Source organism: Cherax quadricarinatus, chromosome 10, assembly GCF_038502225.1.
Source record: "Cherax quadricarinatus isolate ZL_2023a chromosome 10, ASM3850222v1, whole genome shotgun sequence".
In the NCBI taxonomy this organism is placed as follows: Eukaryota; Metazoa; Arthropoda; class Malacostraca; order Decapoda; family Parastacidae; genus Cherax; species Cherax quadricarinatus.
In genome coordinates, this window is record NC_091301.1 from 50,718,116 (window position 1) to 50,741,086 (window position 22,971).

General features: G+C 38.7%; 1 protein-coding gene across 1 annotated transcript in view; it reads right to left on the bottom strand.

Moving 5' to 3' along the window:
• The window catches only part of LOC128691341 (uncharacterized), a 73,338-nt gene that overhangs the window by 3,619 nt on the left and 46,748 nt on the right, over positions 1-22,971 (bottom strand). Inside the window, exon 6 of the mRNA XM_053780160.2 lies at positions 1,658-1,772. Coding sequence (XP_053636135.1) covers positions 1,658-1,772 — 115 coding nt within the window. The remainder of the gene's footprint in view (positions 1-1,657; positions 1,773-22,971) is intronic.

The following is a 22,971-nucleotide window of genomic DNA, read 5'->3' on the forward strand; positions in this document are numbered from 1 at the left end:
ACATGTTTAAAGTTACTGTACATTGCTAACAAGCAAAACAATATACTGGGCTGGTGTCTTTTCTGTTGTTCCTGTTGAAAATGCGTTCTGTACGCTTCCTGCAATCGATGATGAAATAATGAGAGATGTGCAATTGCTTCGATGTCGAGTAACATAAGTATAAACAACAGTTTGAAGACTCTGGAAATCAATCACATACTGCCAGCCCCAACTCAGTCACCTGGTTGTGCTACTTCTATGATATTTTGGTAATTTTACCCTTCAGCTGGACGCACACAGCTTCAACACCAACAGCTTCCAGCAGATCATAAAATTCACCACTGACCGGTTGCCATTCTTTGACGTGTTACTCCACACTAACAGAGACAGACTCTTGAAGCAAATAGAAAACTTACGACTTCCTTTTCCTCCTGTCCCGATAACAGAACTAAACGTGGCGTAGGATTCTTTCTAAGGTTATACAGGATGTTCAACCCACAATTCCTCCAACAGGAATGAGAATTCACTATACAAGCTTCACTTTGTAAGACCAGATGAGAACTAATTCGGATTTTTAGCCTGGAGGGTTGGTCACCAGGCTAACCCAAGAAAGTCGGTGCGTCATCAAGGACTGGCTGTCTTATTTCCATTCAGGTCCTTCAATCTTTTCCCCCAGGATGCCACCCACACCAGTCTACTAGCACCCAGGTACCTACTGCTAGATGAACAGTGACAGCAGGTGTTAGGAAACACGCCTAATGTTTCCAGCTGTGCCGTGGGTTGAACCACGGACTCTCGGCGTGTGAAGCTAGAACGTTGCCTACCAAGCAACATGCAGCACGCATTCTAGGAACAACGTGAACACTATAGAGGAAATGCCAACCCAATATATTGTTCTGCCTGTGAACAACGTAGCTTCAACTGTATCCCTGACAATGAGAGTTTGTCAGTTTAAAATAGTTACCAACTCTTCAATCTGTCAGAGATTTTGTAAAGTACTGACAAACTGACAGCTACCCGTCCGTCCTGGAGACTGTCATATCTTGTGAAGGTTGTGAAAAGAAGTATGTGGGAGAAACTCAACTTCCTGGAAGTAACAATAAGTGAACTTAAAATTTCGTGCTTGTGTCCAGCACAGAAGCAAGCAGAGCCACCTCATAAAGTAATAGAGTAGCTGTGAGAACACTTGTAATATAGAGACTTACGGGTAATAAAGTAGCTGTGAGAACACTTGTAATATAGAGACTTACGGGTAATAAAGTAGCTGTGAGAACACTTGTAATATAGAGACTTACGGGTAATAAAGTAGCTGTGAGAACACTTGTAATATAGAGACTTACGGGTAATAAAGTAGCTGTGAGAACACTTGTAATATAGAAGTTAACATTGACAAATTGAGAAATACTGACTGACAGAAGACATGATCAAAATACACCTCAGACACTTTCAATTAGTTCCTGGCTTTTGATCCAAGGAATTGGAGCTACTCATCCTCTTCCTCTGATCAGACTTCATCACCTTCCAGTTTCCTATGTAACCCCTGTGGGTTTAGCACTTCCCATTCAAAAATGTAAACACATGTTTGATATGCTTCTGCTGCTTAGTAAGACAGTTGGTTAATACTCACGTCAAGTTAATACTCACGTAAAGTTAATACTCACGTCAAGTTAATACTCACGTCAAGTTCGGTCTTGTCGTCAGCAAGGGCTATATTTCCAAGGTTCTGTACAGCATTTTGAACCTTGTTTCTGTTCTGTTCAGCAAGTCTCTTCACTAATTCGTTTCCCGTTTCCCTATAAAATATATAAACACTGTATACAGGGGTTCCCAACCTGGGGGTACATGCCCCCCTGGGGTACATGCCCCCCTGGGGTACATGCCCCCCTGGGTACATGCACTCCCTGGGGTACATGCACCCCCTGGGGTACATGCACCCCCTGGGTACATGCACCCCCTGGGTACATGCCCCCCTGGGGTACATGCACCCCTGGGGGTACATGCACCCCTGGGGGTACATGCACCCCCTGGGGTACATGCCCCCCTGGGTACATGCACCCCCTGGGGAACATACACCTCCAGGGGGTACATGCACCCCATGGGGATACATGCACCTCCAAGGGATACATGCACCTCCAAGGGATACATGCATGCCATGGGGGATATGCACCCCCAGGGTTTACATGTAGCCCCAGCGGTGCATGCACCTCAAGGGGAACATGCACACCCTAGGCGACATGCAACCCCAGAGGGTACATGCACCCCCAGGGGGTACATGCACCCCCAGGGGGTACATGCCCTGGTACATTTGCAATTGTCAAGAGGAACATAAGGGTTTGAGAGTATAACCATTGTGCATACCATGAATAATGTAAAATATAAGCAATATATAACACCCTGGTTACATATAAAGAAGTCAGCCATCAAGGCAAGCTCTCCTCTCTCTCTCTCTCTCTCTCTCTCTCTCTCTCTCTCTCTCTCTCCCAAGTTACTCAGTTACATATATGTAGCACATCAAAATTAATGAATCATTAAAAATAATACCAAATGCGCTTTAGTCTAGTTTAGCCTCTTGAGGGTCCGTGACGTAGATCTACGACTTTATGTTGAGGGTCCAAACCATAGATCTACATGAGCTCAGCTCACTCTGATAAGCTGTGAGCGGTTAATTTTGGCCTTGATATGAGAGAATACATCTATGTGGTATGTGTGCACCACATAAAACAAAGCTTGCAGCACACAGTGCATAATGAGAGAAAAAACTGAGACCGTAATTTTCAATTAAAACAACGACTTTGCAGTGTTCTTAAGTATGTTTTTTTTTAGTTGTATTTGCGATTTCTTGGTCTCATTTGATAGAATGGAAGATATACTACAGAAATAGAGATGATTTTGATTGGTTATAGTTTTGGAAATGGCTTGAAACTGAGCTCAAAGTAGCGGAAATGTTAAATTTTTGCCGATGTTCAAGAGTAAACAAATGACCTCACACGTCTAATACACGGCAATGGTTGGGTCTAATATATGTTCACAAATGTGATAATATTATTTATACAATTATTGCAATATTGCATAACAGTATATCTTCTATTTTTTGGTTTGAATAAAAATTCATTATGCGAATAAAAAATAAAAATGGAATTCATTAGTAAAGCCTGAAAATGTAACTAATGAACAGAGGAAATGTTAGTTTAGCGCCAGGAATACCTGAATTGTTTATTCTGGACCCTATTTTGAAATTGGAGTATTTTGAACTTTAAGAACATAACATAAGAAAGGAGGAACACTGCAGGAGGCCTGCTGGCCCATACTAGGCAGGTCCTTTACAATTCATCCCACTAACAAAACATTTGCCCAACCCAATTTTCAATGCCACTCAAGAAATAAGCTCTGATGTGAAAGTCCCACTCAAATCCAACCCCTCCCACTCATGTACTTATCCAACCTACATTTGAAACTACCCAAAGTCCCAGCCTCAATAACCCAACTAGGTAGACTGTTCCACTCATCAACTACCCTATTTCCAAACCAATACTTTCCTATGTCCTTTCTAAATCTAAACTTATCTAATTTAAATCCATTACTGCGGGTTCTCTCTTGGAACTGCATCTGCCACTTTTCTGGGTCAACTTGTGACCTGGAGAGCCTTTACGCTGGCTGCACGCAAACCAACGTACGAGCCACAGCCCGGCTGGTCAGGAACCGACTTTAGGTGCTTGTCCAGTGCCAGCTTGAAGACTGCCAGGGGTCTGTTGGTAATCCCCCTTATGTATGCTGGGAGGCAGTTGAACAGTCTCGGGCCCCTGACACTTATTGTATGGTCTCTTAACGTGCTAGTGACACCCCTGCTTTTCATTGGGGGGATGGTGCATCGTCTGCCAAGTCTTTTGCTTTCGTAGTGAGTGAATTCTTGTGCTCAATCGATAGAATAGAAGTAATACTAGTGAAATTGCTAAGGATTTGGTCGACTGGAATAATGTAATTGGCCTAAAATGGGAGTCAAAGTCGGCAAAATCGCCGATGCGTTAATATCGCTGACACATCAAAATTCGTGAGAGCATAATTTCGTCAATTTTCCATCAAATTTTGTACTTTTTGCTTTATTACCTTCAGAAAAAGATTCTCTACCATTTCATAAGAAAAAATAACAAAATTATTTTTTGAAAATTCTTGGAAACTGGTGCAATCTTTGAAATTTGGTCTCTGGACCCTGAAAGGGCTAGACTCATACGAGGGTAGCCGGCAGCACTTAGCTTCAGTTATCCAGAAGCCATAGTACTCAAATTTGTCAATTACTTTTATTAATTCATACAGTCAGGTGACATTTATCATATATCATCCACTGGAGGACAGGAGGGTCAGAGGAGGCATGATAACTAAATACAAAATACTGTGAAGAATTGAAAAGGTGGACAGAGACAGGATGTTCCAGAGGTGGGACACAGAAACAAGGGGTCACATCCTGGGGAACATGATAGAGGACTACAATGGAAATAAGACAGAGAGTCTCTGGATGACGCTGCCTTGGGTTATCCTGGGTGACAAACCCTCCGGGGTTTAAAATCTTATCTTAACCCCTGCCGTAAACTGCATAGAAATGTTTCACCACTCGTGGTGAAAACGTTTCCTCTAATAAATGCCATTAACTGTGCATTATTAGTCTTATGGTAGTTCAGACTCAGAGGGAATGTTACAGAGTGTCACCGCCAGGACTGCCATCTAGCGGGTAGCTGCAAAACTCCAAATTTCTTCAGATCCGAGTACTTTAGTTTCTACTCCTGGTTTCTACTCCTGGTAATATTAACCTTACTTGGTGTGTTTCTACTCCTGGTAATATTAACCTTACTTGGTGTGTTTCTACTCCTGGTAATATTAGCCTTACCTGGTGTGTTTCTACTCCTGGTAATATTAGCCTTACCTGGTGTGTTTCTACTCCTGGTAATATTAACCTTACCTGGTGTGTTTCTACTCCTGGTAATATTAACCTTACTTGGTGTGTTTCTACTCCTGGTAATATTAGCCTTACTTGGTGTGTTTCTACTCCTGGTAATATTAACCTTACCTGGTGTGTTTCTACTCCTGGTAATATTAACCTTACCTGGTGTGTTTCTACTCCTGGTAATATTAACCTTACCTGGTGTGTTTCTACTCCTGGTAATATTAACCTTACCTGGTGTGTTTCTACTCCTGGTAATATTAACCTTACTTGGTGTGTTTCTACTCATGGTAATATTAACCTTACTTGGTGTGTTTCTACTCCTGGTAATATTAACTTTACCTGGTGTGTTTCTACTCCTGGTAATATTAACCTTACTTAGTGTGTTTCTACTCCTGGTAATATTAACCTTACTTGGTGTGTTTCTACTCCTGGTAATATTAACCTTACCTGGTGTGTTTCTACTCCTGGTAATATTAACCTTACTTGGTGTGTTTCTACTCCTGGTAATATTAACCTTACCTGGTGTGTTTCTACTCCTGGTAATATTAACCTTACCTGGTGTGTTTCTACTCCTGGTAATATTAACCTTACCTGGTGTGTTTCTACTCCTGGTAATATTAACCTTACCTGGTGTGTTTCTACTCCTGGTAATATTAACCTTACCTGGTGTGTTTCTACTCCTGGTAATATTAACCTTACCTGGTGTGTTTCTACTCCTGGTAATATTAACCTTACCTGGTGTGTTTCTACTCCTGGTAATATTAACCTTACCTGGTGTGTTTCTACTCCTGGTAATATTAACCTTACCTGGTGTGTTTCTACTCCTGGTAATATTAACCTTACTTGGTGTGTTTCTACTCCTGGTAATATTAGCCTTACCTGGTGTGTTTCTACTCCTGGTAATATTAACCTTACCTGGTGTGTTTCTACTCCTGGTAATATTAACCTTACCTGGTGTGTGTGGTGTTCTACTCCTGGTAATATTAACCTTACCTACTCCTGGTAATATTAACCTTACCTGGTGTGTTTCTACTCCTGGTAATATTAACCTTACTTTGTGTGTTTCTACTCCTGGTAATATTAACCTTACTTGGTGTGTTTCTACTCCTGGTAATATTAACCTTACCTGGTGTGTTTCTACTCCTGGTAATATTAACCTTACCTGGTGTGTTTCTACTCCTGGTAATATTAACCTTACCTGGTGTGTTTCTACTCCTGGTAATATTAACCTTACCTGGTGTGTTTCTACTCCTGGTAATATTAACCTTACCTGGTGTGTTTCTACTCCTGGTAATATTAACCTTACCTGGTGTGTTTCTACTCCTGGTAATATTAACCTTACCTGGTGTGTTTCTACTCCTGGTAATATTAACCTTACCTGGTGTGTTTCTACTCCTGGTAATATTAACCTTACCTGGTGTGTTTCTACTCCTGGTAATATTAACCTTACTTGGTGTGTTTCTACTCCTGGTAATATTAACCTTACTTGGTGTGTTTCTACTCCTGGTAATATTAACCTTACCTGGTGTGTTTCTACTCCTGGTAATATTAACCTTACTTGGTGTGTTTCTACTCCTGGTAATATTAACCTTACTTGGTGTGTTTCTACTCCTGGTAATATTATCCTTAATATTAACCTTACCTGGTGTGTTTCTACTCCTGGTAATATTAACCTTACCTGGTGTGTTTCTACTCCTGGTAATATTAACCTTACTTGGTGTGTTTCTACTCCTGGTAATATTAACCTTACCTGGTGTGTTTCTACTCCTGGTAATATTAACCTTACCTGGTGTGTTTCTACTCCTGGTAATATTAACCTTACTTGGTGTGTTTCTACTCCTGGTAATATTAACCTTACCTGGTGTGTTTCTACTCCTGGTAATATTAACCTTACCTGGTGTGTTTCTACTCCTGGTAATATTAACCTTACCTGGTGTGTTTCTACTCCTGGTAATATTAACCTTACCTGGTGTGTTTCTACTCCTGGTAATATTAACCTTACCTGGTGTGTTTCTACTCCTGGTAATATTAACCTTACCTGGTGTGTTTCTACTCCTGGTAATATTAACCTTACTTGGTGTGTTTCTACTCCTGGTAATATTAACCTTACCTGGTGTGTTTCTACTCCTGGTAATATTAACCTTACCTGGTGTGTTTCTACTCCTGGTAATATTAACCTTACCTGGTGTGTTTCTACTCCTGGTAATATTAACCTTACCTGGTGTGTTTCTACTCCTGGTAATATTAACCTTACCTGGTGTGTTTCTACTCCTGGTAATATTAACCTTACCTGGTGTGTTTCTACTCCTGGTAATATTAACCTTACCTGGTGTGTTTCTACTCCTGGTAATATTAACCTTACCTGGTGTGTTTCTACTCCTGGTAATATTAACCTTACCTGGTGTGTTTCTACTCCTGGTAATATTAACCTTACCTGGTGTGTTTCTACTCCTGGTAATATTAACCTTACTTGGTGTGTTTCTACTCCTGGTAATATTAACCTTACCTGGTGTGTTTCTACTCCTGGTAATATTAACCTTACCTGGTGTGTTTCTACTCCTGGTAATATTAACCTTACTTGGTGTGTTTCTACTCCTGGTAATATTAACCTTACTTGGTGTGTTTCTACTCCTGGTAATATTAACCTTACTTGGTGTGTTTCTACTCCTGGTAATATTAACCTTACTTGGTGTGTTTCTACTCCTGGTAATATTAACCTTACTTGGTGTGTTTCTACTCCTGGTAATATTAACCTTACTTGGTGTGTTTCTACTCCTGGTAATATTAACCTTACTTGGTGTGTTTCTACTCCTGGTAATATTAACCTTACTTGGTGTGTTTCTACTCCTGGTAATATTAACCTTACTTGGTGTGTTTCTACTCCTGGTAATATTAACCTTACCTGGTGTGTTTCTACTCCTGGTAATATTAACCTTACCTGGTGTGTTTCTACTCCTGGTAATATTAACCTTACTTGGTGTGTTTCTACTCCTGGTAATATTAACCTTACCTGGTGTGTTTCTACTCCTGGTAATATTAACCTTACTTGGTGTGTTTCTACTCCTGGTAATATTAACCTTACTTGGTGTGTTTCTACTCCTGGTAATATTAACCTTACCTGGTGTGTTTCTACTCCTGGTAATATTAACCTTACCTGGTGTGTTTCTACTCCTGGTAATATTAACCTTACTTGGTGTGTTTCTACTCCTGGTAATATTAACCTTACCTGGTGTGTTTCTACTCCTGGTAATATTAACCTTACCTGGTGTGTTTCTACTCCTGGTAATATTAACCTTACCTGGTGTGTTTCTACTCATGGTAATATTAACCTTACCTTGGTGTGTTTCTACTCCTGGTAATATTAACCTTACCTGGTGTGTTTCTACTCCTGGTAATATTAACCTTACCTGGTGTGTTTCTACTCCTGGTAATATTAACCTTACTTGGTGTGTTTCTACTCCTGGTAATATTAACCTTACTTGGTGTGTTTCTACTCCTGGTAATATTAACCTTACCTGGTGTGTTTCTACTCCTGGTAATATTAACCTTACTTGGTGTGTTTCTACTCCTGGTAATATTAACCTTACCTGGTGTGTTTCTACTCCTGGTAATATTAACCTTACCTGGTGTGTTTCTACTCCTGGTAATATTAACCTTACCTGGTGTGTTTCTACTCCTGGTAATATTAACCTTACTTGGTGTGTTTCTACTCCTGGTAATATTAACCTTACTTGGTGTGTTTCTACTCCTGGTAATATTAACCTTACCTGGTGTGTTTCTACTCCTGGTAATATTAACCTTACTTGGTGTGTTTCTACTCCTGGTAATATTAACCTTACTTGGTGTGTTTCTACTCCTGGTAATATTAACCTTACCTGGTGTTTTCTACTCCTGGTAATATTAACCTTACTTGGTGTGTTTCTACTCCTGGTAATATTAACCTTACTTGGTGTGTTTCTACTCCTGGTAATATTAACCTTACCTGGTGTGTTTCTACTCCTGGTAATATTAACCTTACCTGGTGTGTTTCTACTCCTGGTAATATTAACCTTACCTGGTGTGTTTCTACTCCTGGTAATATTAACCTTACTTGGTGTGTTTCTACTCCTGGTAATATTAACCTTACCTGGTGTGTTTCTACTCCTGGTAATATTAACCTTACCTGGTGTGTTTCTACTCCTGGTAATATTAACCTTACTTGGTGTGTTTCTACTCCTGGTAATATTAACCTTACTTGGTGTGTTTCTACTCCTGGTAATATTAACCTTACCTGGTGTGTTTCTACTCCTGGTAATATTAACCTTACTTGGTGTGTTTCTACTCCTGGTAATATTAACCTTACCTGGTGTGTTTCTACTCCTGGTAATATTAACCTTACCTGGTGTGTTTCTACTCCTGGTAATATTAACCTTACTTACTTGGTGTGTTTCTACTCCTGGTAATATTAACCTTACCTGTGTTTCTACTCCTGTAATATTAACCTTACTTGGTGTGTTTCTATTCCTGGTAATATTAACCTTACCTGGTGTGTTTCTACTCCTGGTAATATTAACCTTACTTGGTGTGTTTCTACTCCTGGTAATATTAACCTTACTTGGTGTGTTTCTACTCCTGGTAATATTAACCTTACCTGGTGTGTTTCTACTCCTGGTAATATTAACCTTACCTTGGTGTGTTTCTACTCCTGGTAATATTAACCTTACCTGGTGTGTTTCTACTCCTGGTAATATTAACCTTACTTGGTGTGTTTCTACTCCTGGTAATATTAACCTTACTTGGTGTGTTTCTACTCCTGGTAATATTAACCTTACCTGGTGTGTTTCTACTCCTGGTAATATTAACCTTACTTGGTGTGTTTCTACTCCTGGTAATATTAACCTTACTTGGTGTGTTTCTACTCCTGGTAATATTAACCTTACCTGGTGTGTTTCTACTCCTGGTAATATTAACCTTACCTGGTGTGTTTCTACTCCTGGTAATATTAACCTTACTTGGTGTGTTTCTACTCCTGGTAATATTAACCTACTCCTGGTAATATTAACCTTACTTGGTGTGTTTCTACTCCTGGTAATATTAACCTTACCTGGTGTGTTTCTACTCCTGGTAATATTAACCTTACCTGGTGTGTTTCTACTCCTGGTAATATTAACCTTACCTGGTGTGTTTCTACTCCTGGTAATATTAACCTTACCTGGTGTGTTTCTACTCCTGGTAATATTAACCTTACTTGGTGTGTTTCTACTCCTGGTAATATTAACCTTACCTGGTGTGTTTCTACTCCTGGTAATATTAACCTTACCTGGTGTGTTTCTACTCCTGGTAATATTAACCTTACTTGGTGTGTTTCTACTCCTGGTAATATTAACCTTACCATGTGTGTTTCTACTCCTGGTAATATTAACCTTACTCTGGTGTGTTTCTACTCCTGGTAATATTAACCTTACCTGGTGTGTTTCTACTCCTGGTAATATTAACCTTACCTGGTGTGTTTCTACTCCTGGTAATATTAACCTTACCTGGTGTGTTTCTACTCCTGGTAATATTAACCTTACTCTGGTGTGTTTCTACTCCTGGTAATATTAACCTTACCTGGTGTGTTTCTACTCCTGGTAATATTAACCTTACCTGTGTTTCTACTCCTGGTAATATTAACCTTACCTGGTGTGTTTCTACTCCTGGTAATATTAACCTTACCTGGTGTGTTTCTACTCCTGGTAATATTAACCTTACCTGGTGTGTTTCTACTCCTGGTAATATTAACCTTACTTGGTGTGTTTCTACTCCTGGTAATATTAACCTTACCTGGTGTGTTTCTACTCCTGGTAATATTAACCTTACTTGGTGTGTTTCTACTCCTGGTAATATTAACCTTACTTGGTGTGTTTTGTACTCCTGGTAATATTAACCTTACCTGGTGTGTTTCTACTCCTGGTAATATTAACCTTACTTGGTGTGTTTCTACTCCTGGTAATATTAACCTTACCTGGTGTGTTTCTACTCCTGGTAATATTAACCTTACCTACTCCTGGTGTGTTGCTACTCCTGGTAATATTAACCTTACTTTGTGTGTTTCTACTCCTGGTAATATTAACCTTACCTGGTGTGTTTCTACTCCTGGTAATATTAACCTTACTTGGTGTGTTTCTACTCCTGGTAATATTAACCTTACCTGGTGTGTTTCTACTCCTGGTAATATTAACCTTACCTGGTGTGTTTCTACTCCTGGTAATATTAACCTTACCTGGTGTGTTTCTACTCCTGGTAATATTAACCTTACCTGGTGTGTTTCTACTCCTGGTAATATTAACCTTACCTGGTGTGTTTCTACTCCTGGTAATATTAACCTTACTTGGTGTGTTTCTACTCCTGGTAATATTAACCTTACCTACACCTGGTAATATTAACCTTACCTGGTGTGTTTCTACTCCTGGTAATATTAACCTTACTTGGTGTGTTTCTACTCCTGGTAATATTAACCTTACTTGGTGTGTTTCTACTCCTGGTAATATTAACCTTACTTGGTGTGTTTCTACTCCTGGTAATATTAACCTTACCTGGTGTGTTTCTACTCCTGGTAATATTAACCTTACTTGGTGTGTTTCTACTCCTGGTAATATTAACCTTACTTGGTGTGTTTCTACTCCTGGTAATATTAACCTTACCTGGTGTGTTTCTACTCCTGGTAATATTAACCTTACCTGGTGTGTTTCTACTCCTGGTAATATTAACCTTACTTGGTGTGTTTCTACTCCTGGTAATATTAACCTTACTCTGGTGTGTTTCTACTCCTGGTAATATTAACCTTACCTGGTGTGTTTCTACTCCTGGTAATATTAACCTTACTTGGTGTGTTTCTACTCCTGGTAATATTAACCTTACCTGGTGTGTTTCTACTCCTGGTAATATTAACCTTACCTGGTGTGTTTCTACTCCTGGTAATATTAACCTTACTTGGTGTGTTTCTACTCCTGGTAATATTAACCTTACCTGGTGTGTTTCTACTCCTGGTAATATTAACCTTACCTGGTGTGTTTCTACTCCTGGTAATATTAACCTTACCTGGTGTGTTTCTACTCCTGGTAATATTAACCTTACCTGGTGTGTTTCTACTCCTGGTAATATTAACCTTACTTGGTGTGTTTCTACTCCTGGTAATATTAACCTTACCTGGTGTGTTTCTACTCCTGGTAATATTAACCTTACTTGGTGTGTTTCTACTCCTGGTAATATTAACCTTACCTGGTGTGTTTCTACTCCTGGTAATATTAACCTTACTTGGTGTGTTTCTACTCCTGGTAATATTAACCTTACTTGGTGTGTTTCTGGTGTGTTTCTACTCCTGGTAATATTAACCTTACTTGGTGTGTTTCTACTCCTGTTAATATTAACCTTACCTGGTGTGTTTCTACTCCTGGTAATATTAACCTTACCTACTCCTGGTAATATTAACCTTACCTGGTGTGTTTCTACTCCTGGTAATATTAACCTTACTTGGTGTGTTTCTACTCCTGGTAATATTAACCTTACTTGGTGTGTTTCTACTCCTGGTAATATTAACCTTACCTGGTGTGTTTCTACTCCTGGTAATATTAACCTTACTTGGTGTGTTTCTACTCCTGGTAATATTAACCTTACTTGGTGTGTTTCTACTCCTGGTAATATTAACCTTACTTGGTGTGTTTCTACTTCTGGTAATATTAACCTTATTAACCTTACTTGGTGTGTTTCTACTCCTGGTAATATTAACCTTACCTGGTGTGTTTCTACTCCTGGTAATATTAACCTTACCTGGTGTGTTTCTACTCCTGGTAATATTAACCTTACTTGGTGTGTTTCTACTCCTGGTAATATTAACCTTACCTGGTGTGTTTCTACTCCTGGTAATATTAACCTTACCTGGTGTGTTTCTACTCCTGGTAATATTAACCTTACCTGGTGTGTTTCTACTCCTGGTAATATTAACCTTACCTGGTGTGTTTCTACTCCTGGTAATATTAACCTTACCTGGTGTGTTTCTACTCCTGGTAATATTAACCTTACTTGGTGTGTTTCTACTCCTGGTAATATTAACCTTACTTGGTGTGTTTCTACTCCTGGTAATATTAACCTTACCTGGTGTGTTTCTACTCCTGGTAATATTAACCTTACCTGGTGTGTTTCTACTCCTGGTAATATTAACCTTACCTGGTGTGTTTCTACTCCTGGTAATATTAACCTTACTTGGTGTGTTTCTACTCCTGGTAATATTAACCTTACCTGGTGTGTTTCTACTCCTGGTAATATTAACCTTACCTGGTGTGTTTCTACTCCTGGTAATATTAACCTTACTTGGTGTGTTTCTACTCCTGGTAATATTAACCTTACCTGGTGTGTTTCTACTCCTGGTAATATTAACCTTACTTGGTGTGTTTCTACTCCTGGTAATATTAACCTTACCTGGTGTGTTTCTACTCCTGGTAATATTAACCTTACCTGGTGTGTTTCTACTCCTGGTAATATTAACCTTACCTGGTGTGTTTCTACTCCTGGTAATATTAACCTTACCTGGTGTGTTTCTACTCCTGGTAATATTAACCTTACCTGGTGTGTTTCTACTCCTGGTAATATTAACCTTACTTGGTGTGTTTCTACTCCTGGTAATATTAACCTTACCTGGTGTGTTTCTACTCCTGGTAATATTAACCTTACCTGGTGTGTTTCTACTCCTGGTAATATTAACCTTACCTGGTGTGTTTCTACTCCTGGTAATATTAACCTTACCTGGTGTGTTTCTACTCCTGGTAATATTAACCTTACCTGGTGTGTTTCTACTCCTGGTAATATTAACCTTACCTGGTGTGTTTCTACTCCTGGTAATATTAACCTTACCTGGTGTGTTTCTACTCCTGGTAATATTAACCTTACTTGGTGTGTTTCTACTCCTGGTAATATTAACCTTACCTGGTGTGTTTCTACTCCTGGTAATATTAACCTTACCTGGTGTGTTTCTACTCCTGGTAATATTAACCTTACTTGGTGTGTTTCTACTCCTGGTAATATTAACCTTACTTGGTGTGTTTCTACTCCTGGTAATATTAACCTTACCTGGTGTGTTTCTACTCCTGGTAATATTAACCTTTACTGGTGTGTTTCTACTCCTGGTAATATTAACCTTACCTGGTGTGTTGCTACTCCTGGTAATATTAACCTTACTTTGTGTGTTTCTACTCCTGGTAATATTAACCTTACCACCTGGTGTGTTTCTACTCCTGGTAATATTAACCTTACTTGGTGTGTTTCTACTCCTGGTAATATTAACCTTACCTGGTGTGTTTCTACTCCTGGTAATATTAACCTTACTTGGTGTGTTTCTACTCCTGGTAATATTAACCTTACCTGGTGTGTTTCTACTCCTGGTAATATTAACCTTACTTGGTGTGTTTCTACTCCTGGTAATATTAACCTTACTTGGTGTGTTTCTACTCCTGGTAATATTAACCTTACCTGGTGTGTTTCTACTCCTGGTAATATTAACCTTACTTGGTGTGTTTCTACTCCTGGTAATATTAACCTTACCTGGTGTGTTTCTACTCCTGGTAATATTAACCTTACTACTCCTGGTGTGTTTCTACTCCTGGTAATATTAACCTTACCTGGTGTGTTTCTACTCCTGGTAATATTAACCTTACCTGGTGTGTTTCTACTCCTGGTAATATTAACCTTACCTGGTGTGTTTCTACTCCTGGTAATATTAACCTTACTTGGTGTGTTTCTACTCCTGGTAATATTAACCTTACTTGGTGTGTTTCTACTCCTGGTAATATTAACCTTACTTGGTGTATTTCTATTCCTGGTAATATTAACCTTACTTGGTGTGTTTCTACTGCTTGTAATATTAACCTTACTTGGTGTGTTTCTACTCCTGGTAATATTAACCTTACTTGGTGTGTTTCTACTCTTGGTAATATTAACCTTACCTTGGTGTGTTTCTACTCCTGGTAATATTAACCTTACCTGGTGTGTTTCTACTCCTGGTAATATTAACCTTACTTGGTGTGTTTCTACTCCTGGTAATATTAACCTTACCTGGTGTGTTTCTACTCCTGGTAATATTAACCTTACCTGGTGTGTTTCTACTCCTGGTAATATTAACCTTACTTGGTGTGTTTCTACTCCTGGTAATATTAACCTTACTTGGTGTGTTTCTACTCCTGGTAATATTAACCTTACCTGGTGTGTTTCTACTCCTGGTAATATTAACCTTACTTGGTGTGTTTCTACTCCTGGTAATATTAACCTTACTCCTGGTGTGTTTCTACTCCTGGTAATATTAACCTTACTTGGTGTGTTTCTACTCCTGGTAATATTAACCTTACCTGGTGTGTTTCTACTCCTGGTAATATTAACCTTACCTGGTGTGTTTCTACTCCTGGTAATATATAACCTTACTTGGTGTGTTTCTACTCCTGGTAATATTAACCTTACCTGGTGTGTTTCTACTCCTGGTAATATTAACCTTACCTGGTGTGTTTCTACTCCTGGTAATATTAACCTTACTTGGTGTGTTTCTACTCCTGGTAATATTAACCTTACCTGGTGTGTTTCTACTCCTGGTAATATTAACCTTACTTGGTGTGTTTCTACTCCTGGTAATATTAACCTTACTTGGTGTGTTTCTACTCCTGGTAATATTAACCTTACTTGGTGTGTTTCTACTCCTGGTAATATTAACCTTACTTGGTGTGTTTCTACTCCTGGTAATATTAACCTTACCTGGTGTGTTTCTACTCCTGGTAATATTAACCTTACTTGGTGTGTTTCTACTCCTGGTAATATTAACCTTACCTGGTGTGTTTCTACTCCTGGTAATATTAACCTTACCTGGTGTGTTTCTACTCCTGGTAATATTAACCTTACTTGGTGTGTTTCTACTCCTGGTAATATTAACCTTACTTGGTGTGTTTCTACTCCTGGTAATATTAACCTTACCTGGTGTGTTTCTACTCCTGGTAATATTAACCTTACTTGGTGTGTTTCTACTCCTGGTAATATTAACCTTACTTGGTGTGTTTCTACTCCTGGTAATATTAACCTTACTTGGTGTGTTTCTACTCCTGGTAATATTAACCTTACTTGGTGTGTTTCTAGTCCTGGTGTGTTTCTACTCCTGGTAATATTAACCTTACTTGGTGTGTTTCTACTCCTGGTAATATTAACCTTACTTGGTGTGTTTCTACTCCTGGTAATATTAACCTTACCTGGTGTGTTTCTACTCCTGGTAATATTAACCTTACTTGGTGTGTTTCTACTCCTGGTAATATTAACCTTACCTGGTGTGTTTCTACTCCTGGTAATATTAACCTTACCTGGTGTGTTTCTACTCCTGGTAATATTAACCTTACTTGGTGTGTTTCTACTCCTGGTAATATTAACCTTACTTGGTGTGTTTCTACTCCTGGTAATATTAACCTTACTTGGTGTGTTTCTACTCCTGGTAATATTAACTACTCCTGGTAATATTAACCTTACTTGGTGTGTTTCTACTCCTGGTAATATTAACCTTACCTGGTGTGTTTCTACTCCTGGTAATATTAACCTTACTTGGTGTGTTTCTACTCCTGGTAATATTAACCTTACTTGGTGTGTTTCTACTCCTGGTAATATTAACCTTACCTGGTGTGTTTCTACTCCTGGTAATATTAACCTTACTTGGTGTGTTTCTACTCCTGGTAATATTAACCTTACTTGGTGTGTTTCTACTCCTGGTAATATTAACCTTACCTGGTGTGTTTCTACTCCTGGTAATATTAACCTTACTTGGTGTGTTTCTACTCCTGGTAATATTAACCTTACTTGGTGTGTTTCTACTCCTGGTAATATTAACCTTACCTGGTGTGTTTCTACTCCTGGTAATATTAACCTTACTTGGTGTGTTTCTACTCCTGGTAATATTAACCTTACCTGGTGTGTTTCTACTCCTGGTAATATTAACCTTACCTGGTGTGTTTCTACTCCTGGTAATATTAACCTTACCTTGGTGTGTTTCTACTCCTGGTAATATTAACCTTACCTGGTGTGTTTCTACTCCTGGTAATATTAACCTTACCTGGTGTGTTTCTACTCCTGGTAATATTAACCTTACTTGGTGTGTTTCTACTCCTGGTAATATTAACCTTACCTGGTGTGTTTCTACTCCTGGTAATATTAACCTTACTTGGTGTGTTTCTACTCCTGGTAATATTAACCTTACTTGGTGTGTTTCTACTCCTGGTAATATTAACCTTACCTGGTGTGTTTCTACTCCTGGTAATATTAACCTTACTTGGTGTGTTTCTACTCCTGGTAATATTAACCTTACCTGGTGTGTTTCTACTCCTGGTAATATTAACCTTACCTACTCCTGGTGTGTTTTCTACTCCTGGTAATATTAACCTTACTTGGTGTGTTTCTACTCCTGGTAATATTAACCTTACCTGGTGTGTTTCTACTCCTGGTAATATTAACCTTACCTGGTGTGTTTCTACTCCTGGTAATATTAACCTTACTTGGTGTGTTTCTACTCCTGGTAATATTAACCTTACCTGGTGTGTTTCTACTCCTGGTAATATTAACCTTACCTGGTGTGTTTCTACTCCTGGTAATATTAACCTTACCTGGTGTGTTTCTACTCCTGGTAATATTAACCTTACCTGGTGTGTTTCTACTCCTGGTAATATTAACCTTACTCCTGGTGTGTTTTCTACTCCTGGTAATATTAACCTTACCTGGTGTGTTTCTACTCCTGGTAATATTAACCTTACCTGGTGTGTTTCTACTCCTGGTAATATTAACCTTACCTGGTGTGTTTCTACTCCTGGTAATATTAACCTTACTTGGTGTGTTTCTACTCCTGGTAATATTAACCTTACTTGGTGTGTTTCTACTCCTGGTAATATTAACCTTACCTGGTGTGTTTCTACTCCTGGTAATATTAACCTTACTTGGTGTGTTTCTACTCCTGGTAATATTAACCTTACCTGGTGTGTTTCTACTCCTGGTAATATTAACCTTACCTGGTGTGTTTCTACTCCTGGTAATATTAACCTTACTTGGTGTGTTTCTACTCCTGGTAATATTAACCTTACTTGGTGTGTTTCTACTCCTGGTAATATTAACCTTACCTGGTGTGTTTCTACTCCTGGTAATATTAACCTTACCTGGTGTGTTTCTACTCCTGGTAATATTAACCTTACCTGGTGTGTTTCTACTCCTGGTAATATTAACCTTACCTTACCTGGTGTGTTTCTACTCCTGGTAATATTAACCTTACCTGGTGTGTTTCTACTCCTGGTAATATTAACCTTACTTGGTGTGTTTCTACTCCTGGTAATATTAACCTTACCTGGTGTGTTTCTACTCCTGGTAATATTAACCTTACCTGGTGTGTTTCTACTCCTGGTAATATTAACCTTACTTGGTGTGTTTCTACTCCTGGTAATATTAACCTTCCTTGGTGTGTTTCTACTCCTGGTAATATTAACCTTACTTGGTGTGTTTCTACTCCTGGTAATATTAACCTTACCTGGTGTGTTTCTACTCCTGGTAATATTAACCTTACTTGGTGTGTTTCTACTCCTGGTAATATTAACCTTACTTGGTGTGTTTCTACTCCTGGTAATATTAACCTTACCTGGTGTGTTTCTACTCCTGGTAATATTAACCTTACTTGGTGTGTTTCTACTCCTGGTAATATTAACCTTACTTGGTGTGTTTCTACTCCTGGTAATATTAACCTTACCTGGTGTGTTTCTACTCCTGGTAATATTAACCTTACTTGGTGTGTTTCTACTCCTGGTAATATTAACCTTACCTGGTGTGTTTCTACTCCTGGTAATATTAACCTTACTTGGTGTGTTTCTACTCCTGGTAATATTAACCTTACCTGGTGTGTTTCTACTCCTGGTAATATTAACATTACCTTGGTGTGTTTCTACTCCTGGTAATATTAACCTTACTCCTGGTAATATTAACCTTACCTGTGTTTTCTACTCCTGGTAATATTAACCTTACCTGGTGTGTTTCTACTCCTGGTAATATTAACCTTACCTGGTGTGTTTCTACTCCTGGTAATATTAACCTTACTTGGTGTGTTTCTACTCCTGGTAATATTAACCTTACCTGGTGTGTTTCTACTCCTGGTAATATTAACCTTACCTGGTGTGTTTCTACTCCTGGTAATATTAACCTTACTTGGTGTGTTTCTACTCCTGGTAATATTAACCTTACCTGGTGTGTTTCTACTCCTGGTAATATTAACCTTACCTGGTGTGTTTCTACTCCTGGTAATATTAACCTTACTTGGTGTGTTTCTACTCCTGGTAATATTAACCTTACCTGGTGTGTGTAATATTAACCTTACCTGGTTGTTTCTACTCCTGGTAATATTAACCTTACTTGGTGTGTTTCTACTCCTGGTAATATTAACCTTACCTGGTGTGTTTCTACTCCTGGTAATATTAACCTTACCTGGTGTGTTTCTACTCCTGGTAATATTAACCTTACTTGGTGTGTTTCTACTCCTGGTAATATTAACCTTACCTGGTGTGTTTCTACTCCTGGTAATATTAACCTTACTTGGTGTGTTTCTACTCCTGGTAATATTAACCTTACCTGGTGTGTTTCTACTCCTGGTAATATTAACCTTACCTGGTGTGTTTCTACTCCTGGTAATATTAACCTTACTTGGTGTGTTTCTACTCCTGGTAATATTAACCTTACCTGGTGTGTTTCTACTCCTGGTAATATTAACCTTACTTGGGTAATATTAACCTTACTTGTGTTTCTACTCCTGGTAATATTAACCTTACTTGGTGTGTTTCTACTCCTGGTAATATTAACCTTACCTGGTGTGTTTCTACTCCTGGTAATATTAACCTTACCTGGTGTGTTTCTACTCCTGGTAATATTAACCTTACCTACTCCTGGTGTGTTTCTACTCCTGGTAATATTAACCTTACTTGGTGTGTTTCTACTCCTGGTAATATTAACCTTACCTGGTGTGTTTCTACTCCTGGTAATATTAACCTTACCTGGTGTGTTTCTACTCCTGGTAATATTAACCTTACTTGGTGTGTTTCTACTCCTGGTAATATTAACCTTACTTGGTGTGTTTCTACTCCTGGTAATATTAACCTTACCTGGTGTGTTTCTACTCCTGGTAATATTAACCTTACTTGGTGTGTTTCTACTCCTGGTAATATTAACCTTACTTGGTGTGTTTCTACTCCTGGTAATATTAACCTTACTTGGTGTGTTTCTACTCCTGGTAATATTAACCTTACCTTGGTGTGTTTCTACTCCTGGTAATATTAACCTTACTTGGTGTGTTTCTACTCCTGGTAATATTAACCTTACCTTGGTGTGTTTCTACTCCTGGTAATATTAACCTTACTTGGTGTGTTTCTACTCCTGGTAATATTAACCTTACCTTGGTGTGTTTCTACTCCTGGTAATATTAACCTTACTTGGTGTGTTTCTACTCCTGGTAATATTAACCTTACCTGGTGTGTTTCTACTCCTGGTAATATTAACCTTACTTGGTGTGTTTCTACTCCTGGTAATATTAACCTTACTTGGTGTGTTTCTACTCCTGGTAATATTAACCTTACCTGGTGTGTTTCTACTCCTGGTAATATTAACCTTACTCCTGGTGTGTTTCTACTCCTGGTAATATTAACCTTACTTGGTGTGTTTCTACTCCTGGTAATATTAACCTTACTTGGTGTGTTTCTACTCCTGGTAATATTAACCTTACCTGGTGTGTTTCTACTCCTGGTAATATTAACCTTACTTGGTGTGTTTCTACTCCTGGTAATATTAACCTTACCTGGTGTGTTTCTACTCCTGGTAATATTAACCTTACCTGGTGTGTTTCTACTCCTGGTAATATTAACCTTACCTGGTGTGTTTCTACTCCTGGTAATATTAACCTTACTTGGTGTGTTTCTACTCCTGGTAATATTAACCTTACTTGGTGTGTTTCTACTCCTGGTAATATTAACCTTACCTGGTGTGTTTCTACTCCTGGTAATATTAACCTTACCTGGTGTGTTTCTACTCCTGGTAATATTAACCTTACCTGGTGTGTTTCTACTCCTGGTAATATTAACCTTACCTTGTGTGTTTCTACTCCTGGTAATATTAACCTTACCTGGTGTGTTGCTACTCCTGGTAATATTAACCTTACTTTGTGTGTTTCTACTCCTGGTAATATTAACCTTACCTGGTGTGTTTCTACTCCTGGTGTGTTTTTCTACTCCTGGTAATATTAACCTTACTTGGTGTGTTTCTACTCCTGGTAATATTAACCTTACCTGGTGTGTTTCTACTCCTGGTAATATTAACCTTACTTGGTGTGTTTCTACTCCTGGTAATATTAACCTTACCTGGTGTGTTTCTACTCCTGGTAATATTAACCTTACTTGGTGTGTTTCTACTCCTGGTAATATTAACCTTACCTGGTGTGTTTCTACTCCTGGTAATATTAACCTTACCTGGTGTGTTTCTACTCCTGGTAATATTAGCCTTACTTGGTGTGTTTCTACTCCTGGTAATATTAACCTTGGTGTGTTTCTACTCCTGGTAATATTAACCTTACCTGGTGTGTTTCTACTCCTGGTAATATTAACCTTACTTGGTGTGTTTCTACTCCTGGTAATATTAACCTTACCTGGTGTGTTTCTACTCCTGGTAATATTAACCTTACTTGGTGTGTTTCTACTCCTGGTAATATTAACCTTACTTGGTGTGTTTCTACTCCTGGTAATATTAACCTTACCTGGTGTGTTTCTACTCCTGGTAATATTAACCTTACTTGGTGTGTTTCTACTCCTGGTAATATTAACCTTACTTGGTGTGTTTCTACTCCTGGTAATATTAACCTTACCTGGTGTGTTTCTACTCCTGGTAATATTAACCTTACTTGGTGTGTTTCTACTCCTGGTAATATTAACCTTACCTGGTGTGTTTCTACTCCTGGTAATATTAACCTTACTTGGTGTGTTTCTACTCCTGGTAATATTAACCTTACCTGGTGTGTTTCTACTCCTGGTAATATTAACCTTACTTGGTGTGTTTCTACTCCTGGTAATATTAACCTTACCTGGTGTGTTTCTACTCCTGGTAATATTAACCTTACCTGGTGTGTTTCTACTCCTGGTAATATTAACCTTACTTGGTGTGTTTCTACTCCTGGTAATATTAACCTTACCTGGTGTGTTTCTACTCCTGGTAATATTAACCTTACCTGGTGTGTTTCTACTCCTGGTAATATTAACCTTACCTGGTGTGTTTCTACTCCTGGTAATATTAACCTTACTTGGTGTGTTTCTACTCCTGGTAATATTAACCTTACCTGGTGTGTTTCTACTCCTGGTAATATTAACCTTACTTGGTGTGTTTCTACTCCTGGTAATATTAACCTTACCTGGTGTGTTTCTACTCCTGGTAATATTAAACTTACCTACTCCTGGTGTGTTTTCTACTCCTGGTAATATTAACCTTACCTGGTGTGTTTCTACTCCTGGTAATATTAACCTTACCTGGTGTGTTTCTACTCCTGGTAATATTAACCTTACCTGGTGTGTTTCTACTCCTGGTAATATTAACCTTACCTGGTGTGTTTCTACTCCTGGTAATATTAACCTTACCTGGTGTGTTTCTACTCCTGGTAATATTAACCTTACCTGGTGTGTTTCTACTCCTGGTAATATTAACCTTACCTGGTGTGTTTCTACTCCTGGTAATATTAACCTTACCTGGTGTGTTTCTACTCCTGGTAATATTAACCTTACTTGGTGTGTTTCTACTCCTGGTAATATTAACCTTACCTGGTGTGTTTCTACTCCTGGTAATATTAACCTTACCTTGGTGTGTTTCTACTCCTGGTAATATTAACCTTACCTGGTGTGTTTCTACTCCTGGTAATATTAACCTTACCTGGTGTGTTTCTACTCCTGGTAATATTAACCTTACCTGGTGTGTTTCTACTCCTGGTAATATTAACCTTACCTGGTGTGTTTCTACTCCTGGTAATATTA